Source organism: Oncorhynchus kisutch, linkage group LG4 (assembly GCF_002021735.2).
Source record: "Oncorhynchus kisutch isolate 150728-3 linkage group LG4, Okis_V2, whole genome shotgun sequence".
NCBI lineage: Eukaryota > Metazoa > Chordata > Actinopteri > Salmoniformes > Salmonidae > Oncorhynchus > Oncorhynchus kisutch.
This window is the reverse complement of record NC_034177.2, coordinates 33,533,297-33,552,830: the sequence shown is the minus strand read 5'-3', so window position 1 is coordinate 33,552,830 and position 19,534 is coordinate 33,533,297. Positions and strand designations below refer to the sequence as shown.

Below are 19,534 nucleotides of genomic sequence, written 5' to 3'. Positions count from 1 at the left end.
CTCCTTAAGTTGATTCAGCTGCGGGATCGGGGCACCACCAGTACAGAACTTGCTAAGGAATGGCAGCAGGCAGGTGTGAGTTCATCTGCACGCACAGAGAGGTGAAGACTTTTGACTTTTGAAGACGTTTTGATGGCCTGTTGTCAAGAAGGGCAGCAAAGAAGCCACTTCTCTCCAGGAAAAACATCAGGGACAGACTGATATTCTGCAAAAGGTACAGGGATTGGACTGCTGAGGACTGGGGTAAAGTCATTTTCTCTGATGAATCCCCTGTCCGATTGTTTGGGGCATCCGGAAAAAAGCTTGTCCGGAGAAGACAAGGTGAGCGCTACCATCCGTCTTGTGTCATGACAACAATAAAGCATCCTGAGACCATTCATGTGTGGGGTTGCTTCTCAGCCAAGGCAGTGGGCTCACTCACAATTTTGCCTAAGAACACAGCCATGAATAAAGAATGGTACCAACACATCCTCCGAGAGCAACTTCTCCCAACCATCCAGGAACAGTTTGGTGACGAACAATGCCTTTTCCAGCATGATGGAGCACCTTGCCATAAGGCAAAAGTGATAACTAAGTGGCTCGGGGAACAAAACATTGATATTTTGGTTCCATGGCCAGTAAACTCCCCAGACCTTAATCCCATTGAGAACTTGTGGTCCATCCTCAAGAGGAGGGTGGACAACCAAAACCCCACAAATTCTGACAAACTCCAAGCATTGATTATGCAAGAATGGGCTGCCATCAGTCAGGATGTGGCCCAGAAGTTAATTGACAGCATGCCAGGGCAGATTGCAGGAGTCTGGAAAAAGAAAGGTCAACACTGCAAATATTGACTCTTTGCATCAACTTCATGTAATTGTCAATAAAATAATTTGACACTTATGAAATGCTTGTAATTATACTTCAGTATTCCATAGTAACATCTGACAAAAATATCTAAAGACACTGAAGCAGCAAACTTTGTGGAAATTAATATTTGTGTCATTCTCAAAACTTTTGGCCACGACTGTAGTACTTTGAAGTAATTTTACTTAAGTATTTTACACCACTGATTGTATACTCCAAAAATATTGTATGCTAAACTTAAAATCACCAGATTTTACAGTAGGGATGAGGTATTTTCTGCATATGCATTGTTCTTTCGAAGGCCAAACCCACTGCTGGTGTGCACGGCCATTTTGATGTGTGCTTGGGGTTATTGCTTTAGTACAATATATGTAGTTTGAGCATACAATATAGCATAGCATAGTATTTGTATTATTTATTTTATACAGTCTTTTTGCTGATCTTTATCAAGGGATCCAATAATTCCAGACCCCACTGTAAATGCGCACACACACACACATGGATGCATGCTCTCATACTGCAGAGAGAGAGAGAGCCAGGAGAGAGTGTGTTTTGCTTTGAGAAAAAATAGGTCACAGCACTCAGCACAATGTTTTTCTCTACATCTCTCGCCCTTCTCTCTCTTCTTTTCTCTCTACTCCCCCTCTATCTCTCTCTCTCTGTCTCACACAGCTTTCTTTGCCCTTATCCATTGGACATAATATGTACTGTATATTTGCATTTGTCAAGTGTGTAAGCATATTTGTGTGTGTGTGTGTGTATATGTGTTCCAGGTCAGTGGTTCTGTAATGAAACTATGACTAAAAAAGGAAGACAAAAACCCACCAAGAGCAGTTGTACACTCACACTCGTACACACACACACACACACACACACACACACACACACACACACACACACACACACACACACACACACACACACACACACACACACACACACACCAATGACGTCAACAGTGACATGAGCGAGACATACGCAACTAACCTCTCCTCCCCCTCTGTCTCTCTAGCTGTGTGGTGGATGAGATGGACTTCTCTGGGATGGAGCTGGATGAGGCTCTGAGGAAGTTCCAGTCTCACATCAGAGTCCAGGGAGAGGCCCAGAAGGTGGAGAGACTCATTGAAGCTTTCAGGTCAGACCCATCAACCAATCACATCACACCCTTAAACTGATCAGACAATCAGGGTTACTCCAGGGTTAGGCACTCTAGTTCTGGAGTGCCATGAACAGCAGGTTCCAACGTAGCACCACATTTGACCTAACTACTAATAACCTCAGCAGCTGAGATAATCTATCAATATCAGAGATGAGCTCAATTCCACCTACCGAGTGTTCTCTCAGGTCTAAAACAAGAAGTGTCCTACATCCTGGATTAGGGTCTTTGGTATTTGGTATTGGTATTTTACTAGGATCCCCATTCAGCAGCTACTCTTCCTGGGGTCCACACAAAACATGAAACATAATACAGAATGACATAATACAGAACATCATTAGACAAGAACAGCTCAAGGATGACATAATACAGAACTGGGAGGGGGTAGTAGTGTAGACATGCTATTACAGGTCTGTTAGGTAACGGATGTTATGTCATCTGTCATAAGGGTGACATAAGAAGTAATTTTAACGGAGTTATTCCTTTACGGATAAACACATTAATTTCGCAAGTGATCATGTGAGCACGTGATCTTGTGAGATCTCATTTAATGTGATAACATGTGACAACCATGTGAAGCAATATGTGACAACATGTGAAGCAGTGGCACCCGTTATTTTGGCATTAATACATGTCACATATCAGTTTGCAAACAAGGTAAATTTTTTTTTTTTTTTTATCATTGATTAATAAAGCCACATTTTGTAAGGCATCTCCAAATGCAGGTGTTTCAGCCTAGCTCAGTGCATTCTGTGGTTGTGGGGCAGCGAGCGGAAAATACGGAACGTAGGGGTTGGTAATGTTTTCTAGTTGCGCCATGATTGGTTCAATGTTCTTTCACTCGTGGGGAAACTACGCCTTGAAAAATCTAAGGGTAGAGCTCAAGAATTCGAATCCCTTAGGTGCTGCCAAAGAGTTACATTAGAAGTGCCAAATTACATATATACAGTAGCTTTGATGGCAAGCTAGCATTCATCAACATGAATGAAGTCGACAATCTACTGGCAAATCCTTTTCAATCCTTGTCATATGAAGATAAATAATGAAGAGAAATTATAGATAAAATGTATCGGTGCTCATCGGCCATTGGACATAAACATTACACAACAAGTTGGGAATCGCAAATTCAACAATGAGCTGTTTGGAAGGAATCAGTGTCTAACTGCAAGCATTGCAAAGCAATCGCTAGCCTGCTATTCAGTGGAGTGGGTGTGTGGTCCCAAATCTGGGTTTAAGGGTGTCTTTTCCAAGCTTAAAAGGATTAACATTCAACATTGACAATGCTGTCAATCCAGCATGAATTCTGCCGTGCTCAAAACAACTGGAAACTCGGAACTGGGAAATCTGACTTCAGTGCATTCAAGACAATTGGGAACTTGGAAAAAACGAGCTCCGACTGGGAAAATAAGTTTTGAATGGTCATCCAACTTGGAATTGCAAGTCACCTCTTTCTAGAGCTCCAACCTGAAGATCACTGATGTCATCATGATGCAACCTTGTTTTTTTAAAGTGTTCCCAGTTGTCTTGAAAGCACCATAAATCCTGAAAATGACAGACTTTAACGATAAAGTTTGATGACAAAATTTGCCCACGAAGGACCGCCGTGCCACCTTCCTGTTCAAGTGGGCACAGCACTAAAAGGTGAGTCCAACAATGTCTTGTATGCTGCTGCATAAATTATGTAATATGCCAGGGATATATGTATACTGTAGCTAAGAAAGTAATACTAGCTGTATGTTGTGTAGTAAGCTGTTTAGCTGTTGGTGGTGCACATGTAGCCTATAGCCTGTTTTAGAGAAATGTCATCTTCAAATATTGTAAGAGCTTTCATTGTATGCTTATATGCCCCCTTTATTTATCCATGGTTCTGACTTGGGAGAATACTGTAAGACCGGCCCATGTTCTGTATTCTGTCACTGTACATTTCAAAAGTGCTAAACAAATAGTTATATTGACCACGTCCGTCCTAGTTCGCTCATTAAAGTCTCAATCGAGATTGCCTCTTATCCGCTCGTCATCCCCTTATGACAGTTTGTACATCTCAATTGTCAGCAGAAACCACATTTTTTCAAGCAAGTAAGCCATATTAGCTCAGTTTTTTTTATGCACACTTAGAATCTAGCCCTATCAGATCTGCACTAACAAACACCTGCATAGCGGTTGTTTTGGTGGTGGATGTCACGTTGGTATGAAGGATCAGGAGACAGACGCAAGAATGCGTAATATATTTTTTTAATTAAGCCCAAATTACGGCGTGCCGTGTAAAGGCACGGGGATGAAGACCAAACAAACAAGTAACAAAACACAGGGTAGAAACCCAAACAAAAGAGCAAGGAGTACCTTGAATAAATAATACACGCGCACAATGATTAACCCACAGGACGAGACCCATAATCATCTGCGCAATCCACAATGGCACGAAAGCCATTGTAACAATAAACGACAGCCCAATGGAAACCGAAGGGCACACTTATACAAGTACAAATAATTGGGAACAGGGTACAGGTGTGCGTAATAAATGTTCTGGAGGGATCCGTGACAGTGGAACTGCATTAGAGCTGTCAAATCCACAAGTGGCTCCTGGAATTATACCAGGACTTGTATGTTTACTAGTTGGAACACTGGGATGTGATATGTAATCTACACCTCAATTAGGCTGATAGAAATCCTCACTATTTTGATTTTAAATTTGAGTGTCATTATTTCTATATAGAGTAGCCTACACTTTCTCGTTCTGAAATACGAATGTGAGTAGGACTGGTGTGGCTTCGTGACAATGATTACACAGGCAGCTGCTCACCGATTTGACAGGTCTAATGCAGTTACAACACCGCTAAAAAAGGTGTCGGCAGTCAGGTGTTTATGCTTGATCTGATTGAATCTAGGTCTTAATGTCAAGTGTCCCAGAGAGCTGCTTCATTTTTGTTGGTGTTGTTTGGACGGGCGGCCAGTGTTGGTGGTTTCAAACTTCTTCCATTTAAGAATGATGGAAGCCACTGTGTTCTTGGGGACCTTCAATGCTGTTTTCGCTTTGTCATGATGGGGTATTGTGTGTAGATTAATGAGGATGAGTATTTAATCCATTTTAGAATAAGGCTGTAACGTAACAAAATGTAGAAAAAGGGAACTGTAAGTATAAATAAGAGGCGATACTATACTGCACTGCAAATTATTGGTGGTAAAATTATACACTGCTCAAAAAAATAAAGGGAACACTAAAATAACACATCCTAGATCTGAATGAATGAAATATTCTTATTAAATACTTTTTTCTTGACATAGTTGAATGTGCTGACAACAAAATCACACAAAAATAATCAATGGAAATCCAATTTATCAACCCATGGAGGTCTGGATTTGGAGTCACACTCAAAATTAAAGTGGAAAACCACACTACAGGCTGATCCAACTTTGATGTAATGTCCTTAAAACAAGTCAAAATGAGGCTCAGTAGTGTGTGTGGCCTCCACGTGCCTGTATGACCTCCCTACATCGCCTGGGCATGCTCCGGATGAGGTGGCGGATGGTCTCCCGAGGGATCTCCTCCCAGACTTGGACTAAAGCATCCACCAACTCCTGGACAGTCTGTGGTGCAATGTGGCGTTGGTGGATGGAGCAAGACATGATGTCCCAGATGTGCTTAATTGGATTCAGGTCTGGGGAACGGGCGGTCCATAGCATCAATGCCTTCCTCTTGAAGGAACTACTGGCACACTCCAGCCACATGAGGTCTAGCATTGTCTTGCATTAGGAGGAACCCAGGGCCAACCGCACCAGCATATGGTCTCACAAGGGGTCTGAGGATCTCATCTCGGTACCTAATGGCAGTCAGGCTACCTCTGGCGAGCACATGGAGGGCTGTGCAGCCCCCCAAAGAAATACCACCCCACACCATGACTGACCCACCGCCAAACCGGTCATGCTGGAGGATGTTGTAGGCAGCAGAACATTCCCCACGGCGTCTCCAGACTCTGTCACGTCTGTCACATGTGCTCAGTGTGAACCTGCTTTCATCTGTGAAGAGCACAGGGCGCCAGTGGCGAATTTGCCAATCTTGGTGTTCTCTGGCAAATGCCAAACGTCCTGCACGGTGTTGGGCTGTAAGCACAACCCCCACCTGTGGACGTCGGGGCCTCATACCACCCTCATGGAGTCTGTTTCTGACCGTTTGAGCAGACACATGCACATTTGTGGCCTGCTGGAGGTCATTTTGCAGGGCTCTGGCAGTGCTCCTCCTGCTCCTCCATGCACAAAGGTGGCGGTAGCGGTCCTGCTACTGGGTTGTTGCCCTCCTCCACGGCTCCTGATGTACTGGCCTGTCTCCTGGTAGCGCCTCCATGCTCTGGACACTACGCTGACAGATACAGCAAACCTTCTTGCCACAGCTCGCATTGATGTGCCATCCTGGATGAGCTGCACTACCTGAGCCACTTGTGTGGGTTGTAGACTCCGTCTCATGCTACCACTAGAGTGAAGGCACCGCCAGCATTCAAAAGTGACCAAAACATCAGCCAGGAAGCATAGCAACTGAGAAGTGGTCTGTGGTCACCACTTGCAGAACCACTCCTTTATTGGGTCTGTCTTGCTAATTGCCTATAATTTCCACCTGTTGTCTATTCCATTTGCACAACCGCATGTGAAATGTATTGTCAATCAGTGTTGCTTCCTAAGTGGACAGTTTGATTTCACAGAAGTGTGATTGACTTGGAGTTACATTGTGTTGTTTAAGTGTTCCCTTTATTTTTTTGAGCAGTGTATATATAACATATATAATAATATATAAAAAATGTATATAATTAACACAGAAAATATTTGAATAAGTATTTACACTAAGCAGTGTGTAAATTGAACACTTTTCCAGTGTCTATATGGGTCCACAGAATCCACACTTTCAGTGACATATTTACCACTCTCAGTGCTAATTATTATTATTAATTATATATTTTTGTACATAAAAATGTGTCTATCATATGTCCATGTCCTAGGCCATTTGTGTCGAACCAAAAACACTGAGTTTACCAAACATTAGGAACACCTTCCTAATATTGAGTTGAACCCGCCCCCCTTTTGCCCTCAGAGCGGCTTAAGTTTGAGACCTTGATGTTCATCAAATGCAATTTCCATCTTAAATGATTAACCAAGATCTAAAATTACCGTTAAAGAATCATAGGCTATGACAATGATGTAAAGAGTAATGAAATGCAGGATGTAAAGCAATTCTGAAAAATGTCTGTTAAACACTTCTTTGGCAGTCAAATAGCTTGCATATATTCAAATACCTTCAAATATTATTTGTTTTTCTGAGACCTGTATTTGAATATCAGAGGAAATAGATGCCAATAAGATGCCTTTAGTTGAATCTCTATATTCGACTACCTCGAGTATTGAAAAGTTGGTATTTTCAAATAAATGACAAAATACACGTATTTTCTCTAGCTGTGAGTAGAATATCTGTTTAGGAAGCCTCGAGTCGCTCATCCTCATGAGGTGACCTGCCCATCGGAGTTGGTCTCATTACGATGGCTTCTATATTGGAGGAGTTGGTTCACCCCAGGTGACTGATGTTGGTTTGTCTGTCTTCCCAGCCGATGTTAACTATTTTCCTGAGGCAGCAAGGTGGAATCTTTCAAGGGGTTTGATGTGTTTTCAAAATGCGGTCCAGGTTTCCGGCACCGTATAGCAGGGTCGGGGTGATCACAGCTTGTACACATCCACTTTGTTCCTGGTGGTAGTGTTGCAATCCTTGAAGACCCTGTTTTTGAGTTTGCCAAAGGCAGCACTTGTTCGAGCAATCCGATGTTGGATTTCATCATCAAATAAAATGTTATTTGTCACATGTGCCGAATACAACAGGTGTAGACCTAACAGGGAAATGCTTACATACAAGCCCTAAACCAACAATGCAGTTTTAAGAAAAAATCGTGTTGGGCCTCCCGTGTGGCGCAGTAGTTAAGGGCGCTGTACTGTAGTGCCAGCTGTGCCACCAGAGACTCTGGTTTCGCGCCCAGGCTCTCTCGTACCCGGCCGCGACCGGGAGGTCTGTGGGGCGACGTACAATTGGCCTAGCGTCGTCCGGGTTAGGGAGGGTTTGGCTGGTAGGGATATCCTTGTCTCACCGTGCACCAGCGACTCCTGTGGCGGGCGCACATTGGTGCGGCTGGCTTCCGGGTTGGATGCGCGCTGTGTTAAGAAGCAGTGCGGCTTGGTTGGGTTGTGTATCGGAGGACGCATGACTTTCAACGTTCGTCTCTCCCGGGTCCGTACGGGAGTTGTAGCGATGAGACAAGATAGTAGCTACTAACAATTGGATACCACAAAATTGGGGAGAAAAAGGGGTAAAATTCATGCAAATAGTCTGGGTAGCCATTAGATTAGTTGTTCAGGAGTCTTATGGCTTGGGGTTAGAAGCTGTTAAGAAGCCTTTTGGACCTAGACTTGGCGTTCCAGTATCGCTTGCCATGCGGTAGCAGAGACAACAGTCTATGACTAGGGTGGATGGAGTCTTTGACAATTTTTAGGGGCTTCCTCTGACACTGCCTGGTATAGAGATCCTGGAGGGCAGGAAGCTTGGCTTCAGTGATATACTGGGCCGTACACACTACCCTCTGTAGTGCCTTGTGGTCAGAGGCCGAGCAGTTGCCATACCAGGCAGTGATGCAACCAGGATGCTCTCGATGGTGCAGCTGTAGAACCTTTTGAGGATCTGAGGACCCATGCCAAATATTTTCAGTTCCCTGAGGGAGAATAGGTTTTGTCATACCCTCTTCACGACTGTCTTGGTGTGTTTGGATAGTATGTTGGTGATGTGGACACCAAGGAACTTGAAGCTCTCAACCTGCTCCACTACAGCCCCGTCGATGAGAATGGGGGTGTGCTCGGTCTTCCTTTTCCTGTAGTCCACAATAATCTCCTTTGTCTTCATCACGTTAAGGGAGAGGTTCTTATCCTGGCCCCACACGGCCAGGTCTCCGACCTCCTCCCTATAAGCTGTCTCATTGTTATTGGTGATCAGGCCTACCACTGTTGTGTCGTCTGCAAACTTAATGATGGTGTTGAAGTCGTGCTTGGCCATGCAGTCATGGGTGAACAGGGAGTGCAGAGGGGACTGAGCACGCACCCCCTAATGGCCCCCGTGTTGAGGATCAGCGTGGCAGATGTGTTGTTACCTACCCTTCCCACCTGGGGGCGGCCCGTCAGGAAGTCCAGGATCCAGTTGCATTGGGAGCTGCTTAGTCCCAGCGTCCTTAGCTGAGTGATGAGCTTTGAGGGCTCTATGGTGCTGAGCTGTAGTCAATAACTGGCATTCTCACGTATGTGTTCCTTTTGTCCAGGTGGACAGCAATAGAGATTGCATCATCTGTGGATCTTTTTGGGCGGTATGCAAATTGGAGTGGGTCTAGGGATTCTGGGATAATGGTGTTGTTGTGAGCCATGACCAGCCTTTCAAAGCACTTCATGGCTACGGACATGAATGCTACGGGTCGGTAGTCATTTAGGCAGGTTAACTTAGTGTTCTTGGGCACAGGAACTATGGTGGTCTGCTTGAAACATGTTGGTATTACAGACTCAGTCAGGGACAGGTTGAAAATGTCAGTGAAGACACTTGCCAGTTGGCCAGCATGCTTCCGTGTTGCTAGCCTCGAAGCGAGCATAGAAGTAATTTAGCTCGTCTGGTAGGCTCTTGTCACTGGGCAGCTCACGGCAGTGCTTCCCTTTGTAGTCTGTAATAGTTTGCAAGCCCTGCCACATAAGACAAGCGTTGGAGCTGGTGTAGTACAATTCAATCTTAAGTCTTGTATTGATGCTTTGCCCGTTTGATGGTTCGTTGGAGGGCATAGCGCGATTTCTTATAAGCTTCCAGGTTAGAGTCCCGCTCCTTGAAAGTGGCAGCTCTACCCTTTAGCTCAGTGCGGATGTTGCCTGTAAACCATGGCTTCTGGTTGGGGTATGTACATACGGTCACTGTGGGGACAACGTCGTCGATGCACTTATTGATGAAGCCAGTGACTGATGTGGTGTACTCCTCAATGCCATCGGAAGAATCCTGGAACATATTCTAGTCAGTGCTAGCAAAACAGTCCTGCAGCTTAGCATCTGCGTCGTCTGACCACTTCTTTATTGAGTGAGTCACTGGTGCTTCCTGCTTTAGTTTTTGCTTGTAAGCAGGAATCAGGAGGATAGAATTATGGTCAGATTTGCCAAATGGAGTGCGAGGGAGAGCTTTGTACAAGTCTCTGTGTGTAAAGTTGCTCTAGAGTTTTTTTTCCCTCTGGTTGCACATTTAACATGCTGGTAGAAATTAGGTAAAACAGATTTAAGTTTCCTGCATTAAAGCCCCTGGCCACTAGGAGCGCCGCCACTGGATGAGCGTTTTCCTGTTTGCTTATGGCCTCATACAGCTCATTGAGTGCGGTCTTAGGATATTATCCATTAGGATATTGGTGGAGAGGTGGCTACCTAGGTATGTGAAACTGGGAATGTTTTCAAGTATTGTATTGTTGGCAGTGACCTTGGGGGATGGCAGGTTGCTTCCCATGGTTGCTGGAAGTAGTTCTTTGTTTTTCTGGGGTTGAGTGCTGTATGCTTTTGTGAATAAGTTAGCAGTGACCTGGAGATCAGCTTCTGAACTCACACAAACACGGCTCCTTCCCAGTGTCAAGAGTATTTGATGTGCAGCAGGACTCTCAAGAAATTGAAAACACAGGAAGCTTGTATGTGTGTATCTCTTCTCAGGATGTAAGAACCCACAAATAAGTTAAGAAAGAAGTTAAGAAAGAAAATGAAGAAAATGAAGTTAAGAAAGAAAAATTAAATAGTTACTAACTAATGACACGAATGGACAAGCAGTTTGTCTCTGAGGCCATTACAACAGAATAGCTTTCTGTCTTGGCATATAGCCTAGTATTTAGTATTGGGCCAGAGACAAAGTGGAAAATCTGTTGATGTGCCTTTGAGCAAGGCACTTAACCCTAATTAAGTCAGGGTTGCTGGTAAGAACTCTCACTCTCAGGGGGAGTTGGTATATGCAAAAAACACATCCAATTCATGTCCAGTGCACAGAAAAAGGACACATTTATGCATCCACCAAATTATTATTGTTATTATTTCACTTTGTCTTTCTGTCCCTTTCACTGTCTCTCTCTTTGACTATCTCCTTCTCTGTCTCTTTTTCAATATCTCCCTCTACCCCCCTGTTAGAGGTACTGTATTTGTAACAACAACTCTCTTTACATCTCTCTCTCCATCTCTCCAGTCAGAGGTATTGTATGTGTAATCCCGAGGTGGTGCAGCAGTTCCATAACCCAGACACCATTTTCATCCTGGCCTTTGCTGTGGTCCTCCTCAACACTGATATGTATTCCCCTAACATCAAACCTCAACGCAAGATGGGCCTTGACGACTTCATACGTAACCTACGAGGTGACTGGCTGTCTTTGTATATGTGTGTCTGTGTACCTATCTTATTAAACAGTACCTAGCTTATTGAACGGTACCTAGCTTATTAAACGGTACCTAGCTTGTTAAACGGTACCTAGCTTATTAAACGGTGCCTAGCTTATTAAACGGTACCTATCTTATTAAACAGTACCTAGCTTATTGAACGGTACCTATCTTATTAAACGGTACCTAGCTTATTGAACGGTACCTAGTTTATTAAACGGTACCTATCTTATTAAACAGTACCTAGCTTATTGAACGGTACCTAGTTTATTAAACGGTACCTAGCTTATTAAACGGTACCTATCTTATTAAACGGTACCTAGCTTATTAAAAAGGTACCTATCTTATTAAACGGTACCCATCTTATTAAACAGTACCTAGCTTATTGAACGGTACCTAGCTTATTAAACGGCACCTAGCTTATTAAACGGTACCTATCTTATTAAACAGTACCTAGCTTATTAAACGGTACCTATCTTGTTAAACAGTACCTAGCTTATTAAACGGTACCTAGCTTGTTAAACAGTACCTAGCTTATTAAACGGTACCTAGCTTATTAAACGGTACCTAGCTTATTAAACGGTACCTAGCTTGTTAAATGGTACCTAACTTGTTAAATGGTACCTAGCTTATTAAACAGTACCTAGCTTGTTAAACGGTACCTAGCTTGTTAAACGGTACCTAGCTTGTTAAATGGTACCTAGCTTATTAAACGGCACCTAGCTTATTAAACGGTACCTATCTTATTAAACAGTACCTAGCTTATTAAACGATACCTATCTTGTTAAACAGTACCTAGCTTATTAAACGGTACCTAGCTTATTAAACGGTACCTAGCTTATTAAACGGTACCTAGCTTATTAAACGGTACCTAGCTTGTTAAACGGTACCTAACTTGTTAAATGGTACCTAGCTTATTAAACAGTACCTAGCTTGTTAAACGGTACCTAGCTTGTTAAACGGTACTTAGCTTGTTAAACGGTACCTAGCTTGTTAAACGGTACCTAGCTTGTTAAACGGTACCTAGCTTGTTAGTGGGGTTACGTCTTTGTTTTTGCCTTTTTTGCTTTTCTTTTGAGCCTACTGATAGAAGAAAGAATAAAAATAATCTGAAGTCCACGGCGGTAATTTATGGACAGTGTGTGCCTGTGTGTGTTTGAACCAGTATAATAAGCTGCAGAAGTCTTGCAACATTTATGACAGTGTTTCTGAGCCTGGTGTTAGAGACTAGAGACACTGGAGCGGTTATTTATAGAACAGGTGCACAGACAATGCTTTGTACACTTAGTATACTAAACATTAGGAACACCTACAAGGTGTCAAAAGCATTCCACAGGGATGCTGGCCCATGTTGACTCCCACAGTTGTGTCAAGTTACACACGGGAAACTGGAGTGTGAAAAAAACAGCAGTGTTGCAGTTCTTGACACAAACCGGTGGGCCGGGCACATACCACCATGCCCTGTTCAAAGGCACTTAAATATTTTGTCTTGCCCCTTTACACTCTGAATGGCACACATACACAATCCATGTCTCAATTGTCTCAAGGTTCAAAAATCCTAATCTAACCTGTCTCCTCCCTTTAATCTACACTGATTGAAGTGGATTTAACAAGTGACATCAATAAGGGATCATAGCTCTCATTTAGATTCACCTGGTCAGTCTATGTCATGTTTTGTATACTCAGCGTATATTTTAATACAACACAGGACCAATTTCATATGTAATGATTGACAGCTGGTTGAAGGAGACAGATTGAATTGTGGGGGATCAGGGATGGTGAATCTAGAGAACACACCAAATCGAGGGGTGAGAGAGGATGGACTGGGAGCTGAACATCATTAACTCCTGTCTGCTCCCGAGTGGCGCAGCAGTCTAAGGCACTGCATCTCAGTCCTAGAGGCATCACTACAGACCCTGGTTTGATTCCAGGCTGTATCACAACTGGCTGTGACTGGGAGTCCCATAGGGCGGTGGACAATTGGCCCAGTGCTGTCCGGGTTTGGCCAGTGTAGGCTGTCATTGTAAATAAGAATTTGTTCTTAACTGACTTGCCTAGTTAAATAAAATAAATAACTTAGTAAAATGTTCTACTGGGGATGAGGCTTCTGTTGAGTCTCTCTTGACTGAAACACAGCACAAGATCTCCCTCTAGTGGTGAGATACAGCCACAGCAGGGTGATAGATTTCATTTTTATTTTGTCACATGCACAGTGTCGCAGATGAAGTTGCAGTGTACAGTGAAATACTTAAGCTCAGTGCATGTGTGAATGAAACAATAATATTAATAATAATGATATGGTAGGAATAGTGGTGGCTATTCAGTATGATAAATGTCCATCGGGCTGGGTGCAGGGTAGATGTCCAGTGGGGAAGCAGAAAAGGGTGGGTGGGGGGGGGCTGACTAGTGGTGGCTATTCAGCAGCCCGATGGTCTGGGGGTAGAAGCTATTGGCCAGTCTGTTTGTTTTAGCCATGATGCTCCTGTACTGCTCGCATCTGAGTGATGGAAGTGGGGAGAACAGGCTGTGGATCGAATGGCTGAGGTCCCTGATGATCCTAACATCAGCCACTCCTGCCCTGTCCTGCAACGAGCCTGAACCAGGGGTGGAGTCAATTCATTTTCGGAATTCCCTCTCTAGTTCCTTGTGTGTCCTTGTTCCCTCAGGAGTGGACGACGGGGCAGACATCCCCAGGGAGATGGTGACAGGGATCTATGAGAGGACCCAGCAGAGAGAGCTACGCTCCAACGAAGACCACGTCACCTATGTCAGCCGTGTGGAACAGTCCATACTGGGCATGAAGACTGTGAGTGTGTTGTGTGACTGAGCGAGAGCCAGAAAGAGAGATTGGTGTATGTGTGTGAGAGAGAGAGTGGAGTCTGTGTGTGTGTTTACCCCATGGTTTACAGTTGAAGTCGGAATGTACATACACCATAACCAAATACATTTACTCAGTTTTTCACAATTCCTAACATTTAATCCTAGTAAAGAATCCCTGTCTTAGGTCAGTTAGGATCACCACTTTATTTTAAGAATGTGAAATGTCAGGATAATAGTAGAGAGAATGGTTTATTTAAACTTTTATTTCTTCCATCACATTCCCAGTGGGTCAGAAGTTTACATCCATTAAATTAGTATTTGGTAGCATTGCCTTCAAATTGTTTAACTTGGGTGAAACGTTTCAGGTAGCCTTCCACAAGCTTCCCACAATAATTTGTGTGAACTTTGGCCCATTCCTCCTGACAGAGCTGGTGTAACTGAGTCAGGTTTGTAGGCCTCCTTGCTCGCATGCGCTTTTTTAGTTCTGCCCACAAATGTTCTATAGGATTGAGGTCAGGGCTTTGTGATGGCCACTCCAATACCTTGACTTTGTTGTCCTTAAGCCATTTTGCCACAACTTTGGAAGTATACTTGGGATCATTGTCCATTTGGAACTCATTTGCGACCAAGCTTTAACTTCCTGACTGATGTCTTGAGATGTTGCTTCAATATATCCACATAATTTTCCCGCCTCATGATGCCATCTATTTTGTGAAGTGCACCAATCTCTCCTGCAGCAAAGCACCCCCACAACATAATGCTGCCACCCCCGTTCTTTACGGTTGGGATTGTGTTCTTTGGCTTGCAAGCCTCCCCCTTTTTCCTCCAAACATAACGATGGTCATTATGGCCAAACATTTTCTATTTTTGTTTCATCAGACCAGAGGACATTTCTCCAAAAAGTACGATATTTGTCCCCATGTGCAGTTGCAAACCGTAGTCTGTCTTTTTTTGGGCGGTTTTGGAGCACTTGCTTCTTCCTTGCTGAGCTGTCTTATAGGTTATGTCGATAAAGGACTCGTTTTACTGTGGATATAGATACTTTTGGACCTGTTTCCTCCAGCATCTTCACAAGTTTCTTTGCTGTTGTTCTGGGATTAATTTGCACGTTTTGCACCAAAGTACGGTCATCTCTAGGAGACTGAACGCGTCTCCTTCCTGAGTGGTATGACGGCTGCGTGGTCCCATGGTGTTTATACTTGCGTACTATTGTTTGTACAGGTGAACGTGGTACCTTCAGGTGTTTGGAAATTGCTCCCAAGGAAGAACCAGACTTGTGGAGGTCTAAAATCTTTTCTCTGAGGTCTTGCTTGATTTCTTTTGATTTCCCCATGACGTCAAGCAAAGAGGCACTGAGTTTGAAGGTAGGCCTTGAAATACATCCACAGGTACACCTCCAATCGACTCAAATGATGTCAATTAGCCTATCAGAAGCTTCTAAAGCCATGACATTATTTTCTGGAATTTTCCAAGCTGATTAAAGGCACAGTCAACTTAGTGTATGTAAACTTCTGACCATTGGAATTGTGATACAGTGAATTATAAGTGAAATAATCTGTTGTTGGAAAAAATACTTGTGTCATGCACAAAGTAGGTGTCCTAACCGACTTGACAAAACTAGTTTGTTAAAAAGACATTTGTGGAGCGGTTGAAAAATGAGTTTTAATGACTCCAACCTAAGTGTATGTAAACTTCCAACTTCAACTGTATGTGTGTGTGTGTTTTTCTGTAGATCCTGTCTGTGCCCCACCGTAGGCTGGTCTGCTGCTGTCGTTTGTTCGAGGTGGCAGACTTCAACAAACCTCTGAAACAGAAACTGGCGAACACCCAAAGAGAGGTGTTCCTTTTCAACGACCTCATACTGGTGAGAACACACACAAGCACACACACACGCACGCATGGACACATGCACACACACACGTTAAAGCATGACTAGTGTTTATTTAAGTGATAATGCCCGAGAAGCTGGTGTTTGGAGGATATATTGGCAATGGTGTTGTTAGGCCTGGAAAACCGTGCCAATATATCCTCCAAACACCGGCTTCTCGGGCATTATCACTTTTATGCAATGGTACCAACATAATCAAATAATGATTTTAATTAAAAACATTATTCTGATGAATTTATTCATACTTTTCTTCCTTTCACAAGATATAGTCCCAAAACAAATCTAGGGTTGCTACCCAAGCCGTCTGGTCGTTCGTTCTATTGGTTCGGTTGCCAGAGATGCGACCCAGTTGTTCAGTCTTTTTGTTCTGTTTCTATGGATGCGACCCAGTCGTTCAGTCTTTTTGTTCTGTTTCTATGGACGCGACCCAGTTGTTCAGTCTTTTTGTTCTGTTTCTATGGACGCGACCCAGTCGTTCAGTCTTTTTGTTCTGTTTCTATGGACGCGACCCAGTTGTTCAGGCTTTTTGTTCTGTATCTATGGACACGACCCAGTCTTTCGTTCTAAATCAGTGGTCATCAACCGTTTCTGAGTCAAAATGCATGCTGCGATCTACCGCTCTGATTTTTTTATTAACATAAGCCTATGCAACATTAACCAATTAAAAACAGTACTGTAGCAATGAGGTTGGTGCAGTAAGCTATAGGCCCAATACATTATCACCACATACCGGCTTTGCTTGAATTTACCTGCCAATGCATTGTTGTTCAGGACATTTAAAAAATATATATATTTCAAATCTTGAGGTAGGCTATATGATCACACCGGTACTAGATCCATTGTTCTATTACTTGTGAGGCACAGCTGAGTGAAAATACATTTAAATAATTTGCTTTTATTTTACTGGGCTGATGGTGGCTGCGTCTGATGGTCAGTCTCAGGGAGAGAGCAGCAGACTGAGCCTCTGTCTCTCAACATCCCTCCGCTCTCCCTTTCCTCCACTGACCAAAAAGGGACACTGTCTTCCAGCTGATGGCGAAACTCGAGTCGCACCGCATTATTTCTGCCTCATGCACAAATTCATGTTGTTAAATAATTTAAATATTCCTTGATATTAAAAATGATCCAAGCCGCTAATAATAACAACAACGCAAGCCTATAGATACACTTTCCTACTCATTCATTACTGCTACAATGCTTGTTGTAGCGCTGAGTGGAAATAGGAAGAACGCGCATTTTATGGGTTATAAAAGTGTTGAATACAAAGTGTTGACAGTGCTGAGTGAGAACTTAAATATGAACTCACTCATAAAAACAGCAGCTCTTTGCTGTATTCGTTGACAGTCTCTCTCTAGTCATGGTTTTAAACGTTTTGAAATCTCACAGTATAAATTTTGCCGTAGCTTTCTTTTACGCCTCCTACGTTACTGCAGATTTGGTCATCTGAGCAATCTGATTGGCCAGCGGTACGCATAGTGTACTTGATGTCCTCTCCAGGCCCACCGTGAAGGCAGAGTTTGTACCTTCAGAAACATGAAATGGTAACAATTTTCCTACCAGGCGCCCAGGGCTGCACCTACCACCAACAGCCCGAGACTAAAAAAACAAATTAGGAACACAAAGGCATTATCTTTGGGTTTATGTCACGTTCTGACCCTAGTTCTTGTGTTATTTCTTTGTTTTAGTTGGTCAGGACGTGAGTTGGGTGGGTATTCTATGATTTGTGTTTCTAGGTTGGGTTTCTTGTTTGGCCTGATATGGTTCTCAATCAGAGGCAGGTGTTAGTCATTGTCTCTGATTGGGAACCATATTTAGGTAGCCTGTTTTCTGTTGGGGTTTGTGGGTGGTTGTTTTCAGTCTTTGTGTGTCTGCACCAGATAGAACTGTTTCGGTTGTCACTTTGTATTTTTGAAGTGTTCAGTTGTTTATTAAAAAGATGAACACTAACCACGCTGCGCTTTGGTTCTCTCTATCTCCAGACGACAACCGTTACAGTTTATTACAGAAATGTTTGGCGATCGACAAGTCGACTGGTTGGTGACCACTGTTCTAAATGTTCCATTGCCATACTGGCTGGCAACGTTCTTATGGCTTGCTTGCTAGCTAGCCAACTACGGCTAACTTACAGTCACGTCAAACAGTGCAAACAGAATAACAACAGTAGATGCATTTGTTTAAGCTGTTTTCTAGTGATATTTATTTGGATAATTCCATAATAATGAGCTAATGAGGCACGATTTCGCCTGGCATAGAAAATGTACTCTCTGTTAGGTAAGGTGACCAGATGTCTGAAATGAAAACCGGGGACATTTCCAGTTCGGTGGTCAATGTATAATTAAAATAGCCAATGTTATATTATCTATGAAATAAAAAAGGGGGACAATTCCAGTTTCATGTATTTAGTCTAACAGGCCCACTGTGATAGAGAAAACAACTATACTACAGAAACACTATAGACAAGACAGAACTGTCTGATCTGAACAGCCATTCAGTGGTCCTGGTAGTCTGGGTAGACTAAGAGCAGAAGAGAACATGAGCAAAATTGAAAAAACAGACAATAGTATATGTGAAATACTTAACAAAGAAATAAGATGCTGATGAGATTGGTAACTACATAATATACTTACACCAACCTAAAATGTATATTTCTCAGAAGAATGTATCTTCATCAGGATTGCTCTGTCTTTGGCCAGCTTCTCCATGAACTCCTGGCAGGGGAGGTTGAAGTTTATCTTCACAATAAGCATGGCCTTGATGGTAGTAACAGTGAACCTATTTCTTGCTGCTGTCCATAGATCATTAATTTGGGAGAACACTCTCTCGACTGGTGCATTACTTCCAGGTAAGCACATGACAACAGACGCTAATCTAGCCAGGTTAGTGTGTGAGATGTCATTCTCTTTGAAGTGGGTAACCACCGTGCTCCATCTCTGACTAAGCGGTGTCTCAGATGTTTTCCATTCTTCAAGCGATCCCCCTTTAGGAACTCTTGCAGGCCAGTAACCTCATCACACAATGCATCCTCATTGATGGTCACATTGGGGCATTTTTCCTGCAGTGTGCCTGCTGACTTCTGTATCTCTTCACGCAGAGGTTGCCTTTTTAAAAGGAGACCATGTAAATCTTTTAGATTACCTGTGTGCTTTCCCCATGCTTGCAAGTAGTTCACAGCCGTAGTGAAGAATGATTGTGATGTTTTGAGAAAGCTCTCTTTAGACATGGCTCCATTTTCCTCTAGTTCTCTCAGAAGTCCTCTGACCAAAACAGGAATGAAGTTGTCATCATCTCTTGCAGAGAATTTTGCCTCAACGTTTCTCAGAATTGCAGCTGACTCCACAGCACAGTGGTCCTGGCCTCCAAGCATCTTGATCGTGTCACTGAAT

At 43.2% G+C, this 19,534-nt stretch overlaps 1 protein-coding gene across 2 annotated transcripts in view; it reads left to right on the top strand.

Annotated features, from left to right (window-relative positions):
* The window catches only part of LOC109888860 (IQ motif and SEC7 domain-containing protein 3), a 46,884-nt gene that overhangs the window by 18,923 nt on the left and 8,427 nt on the right, over nt 1-19,534 (top strand). For both annotated transcript variants that reach the window (XM_031822864.1, XM_020480027.2), the window contains exons 7-10: nt 1,859-1,981; nt 11,256-11,422; nt 14,110-14,249; nt 15,996-16,127. In XM_031822864.1, coding sequence (XP_031678724.1) covers nt 1,859-1,981; nt 11,256-11,422; nt 14,110-14,249; nt 15,996-16,127 — 562 coding nt within the window. The remainder of the gene's footprint in view (nt 1-1,858; nt 1,982-11,255; nt 11,423-14,109; nt 14,250-15,995; nt 16,128-19,534) is intronic.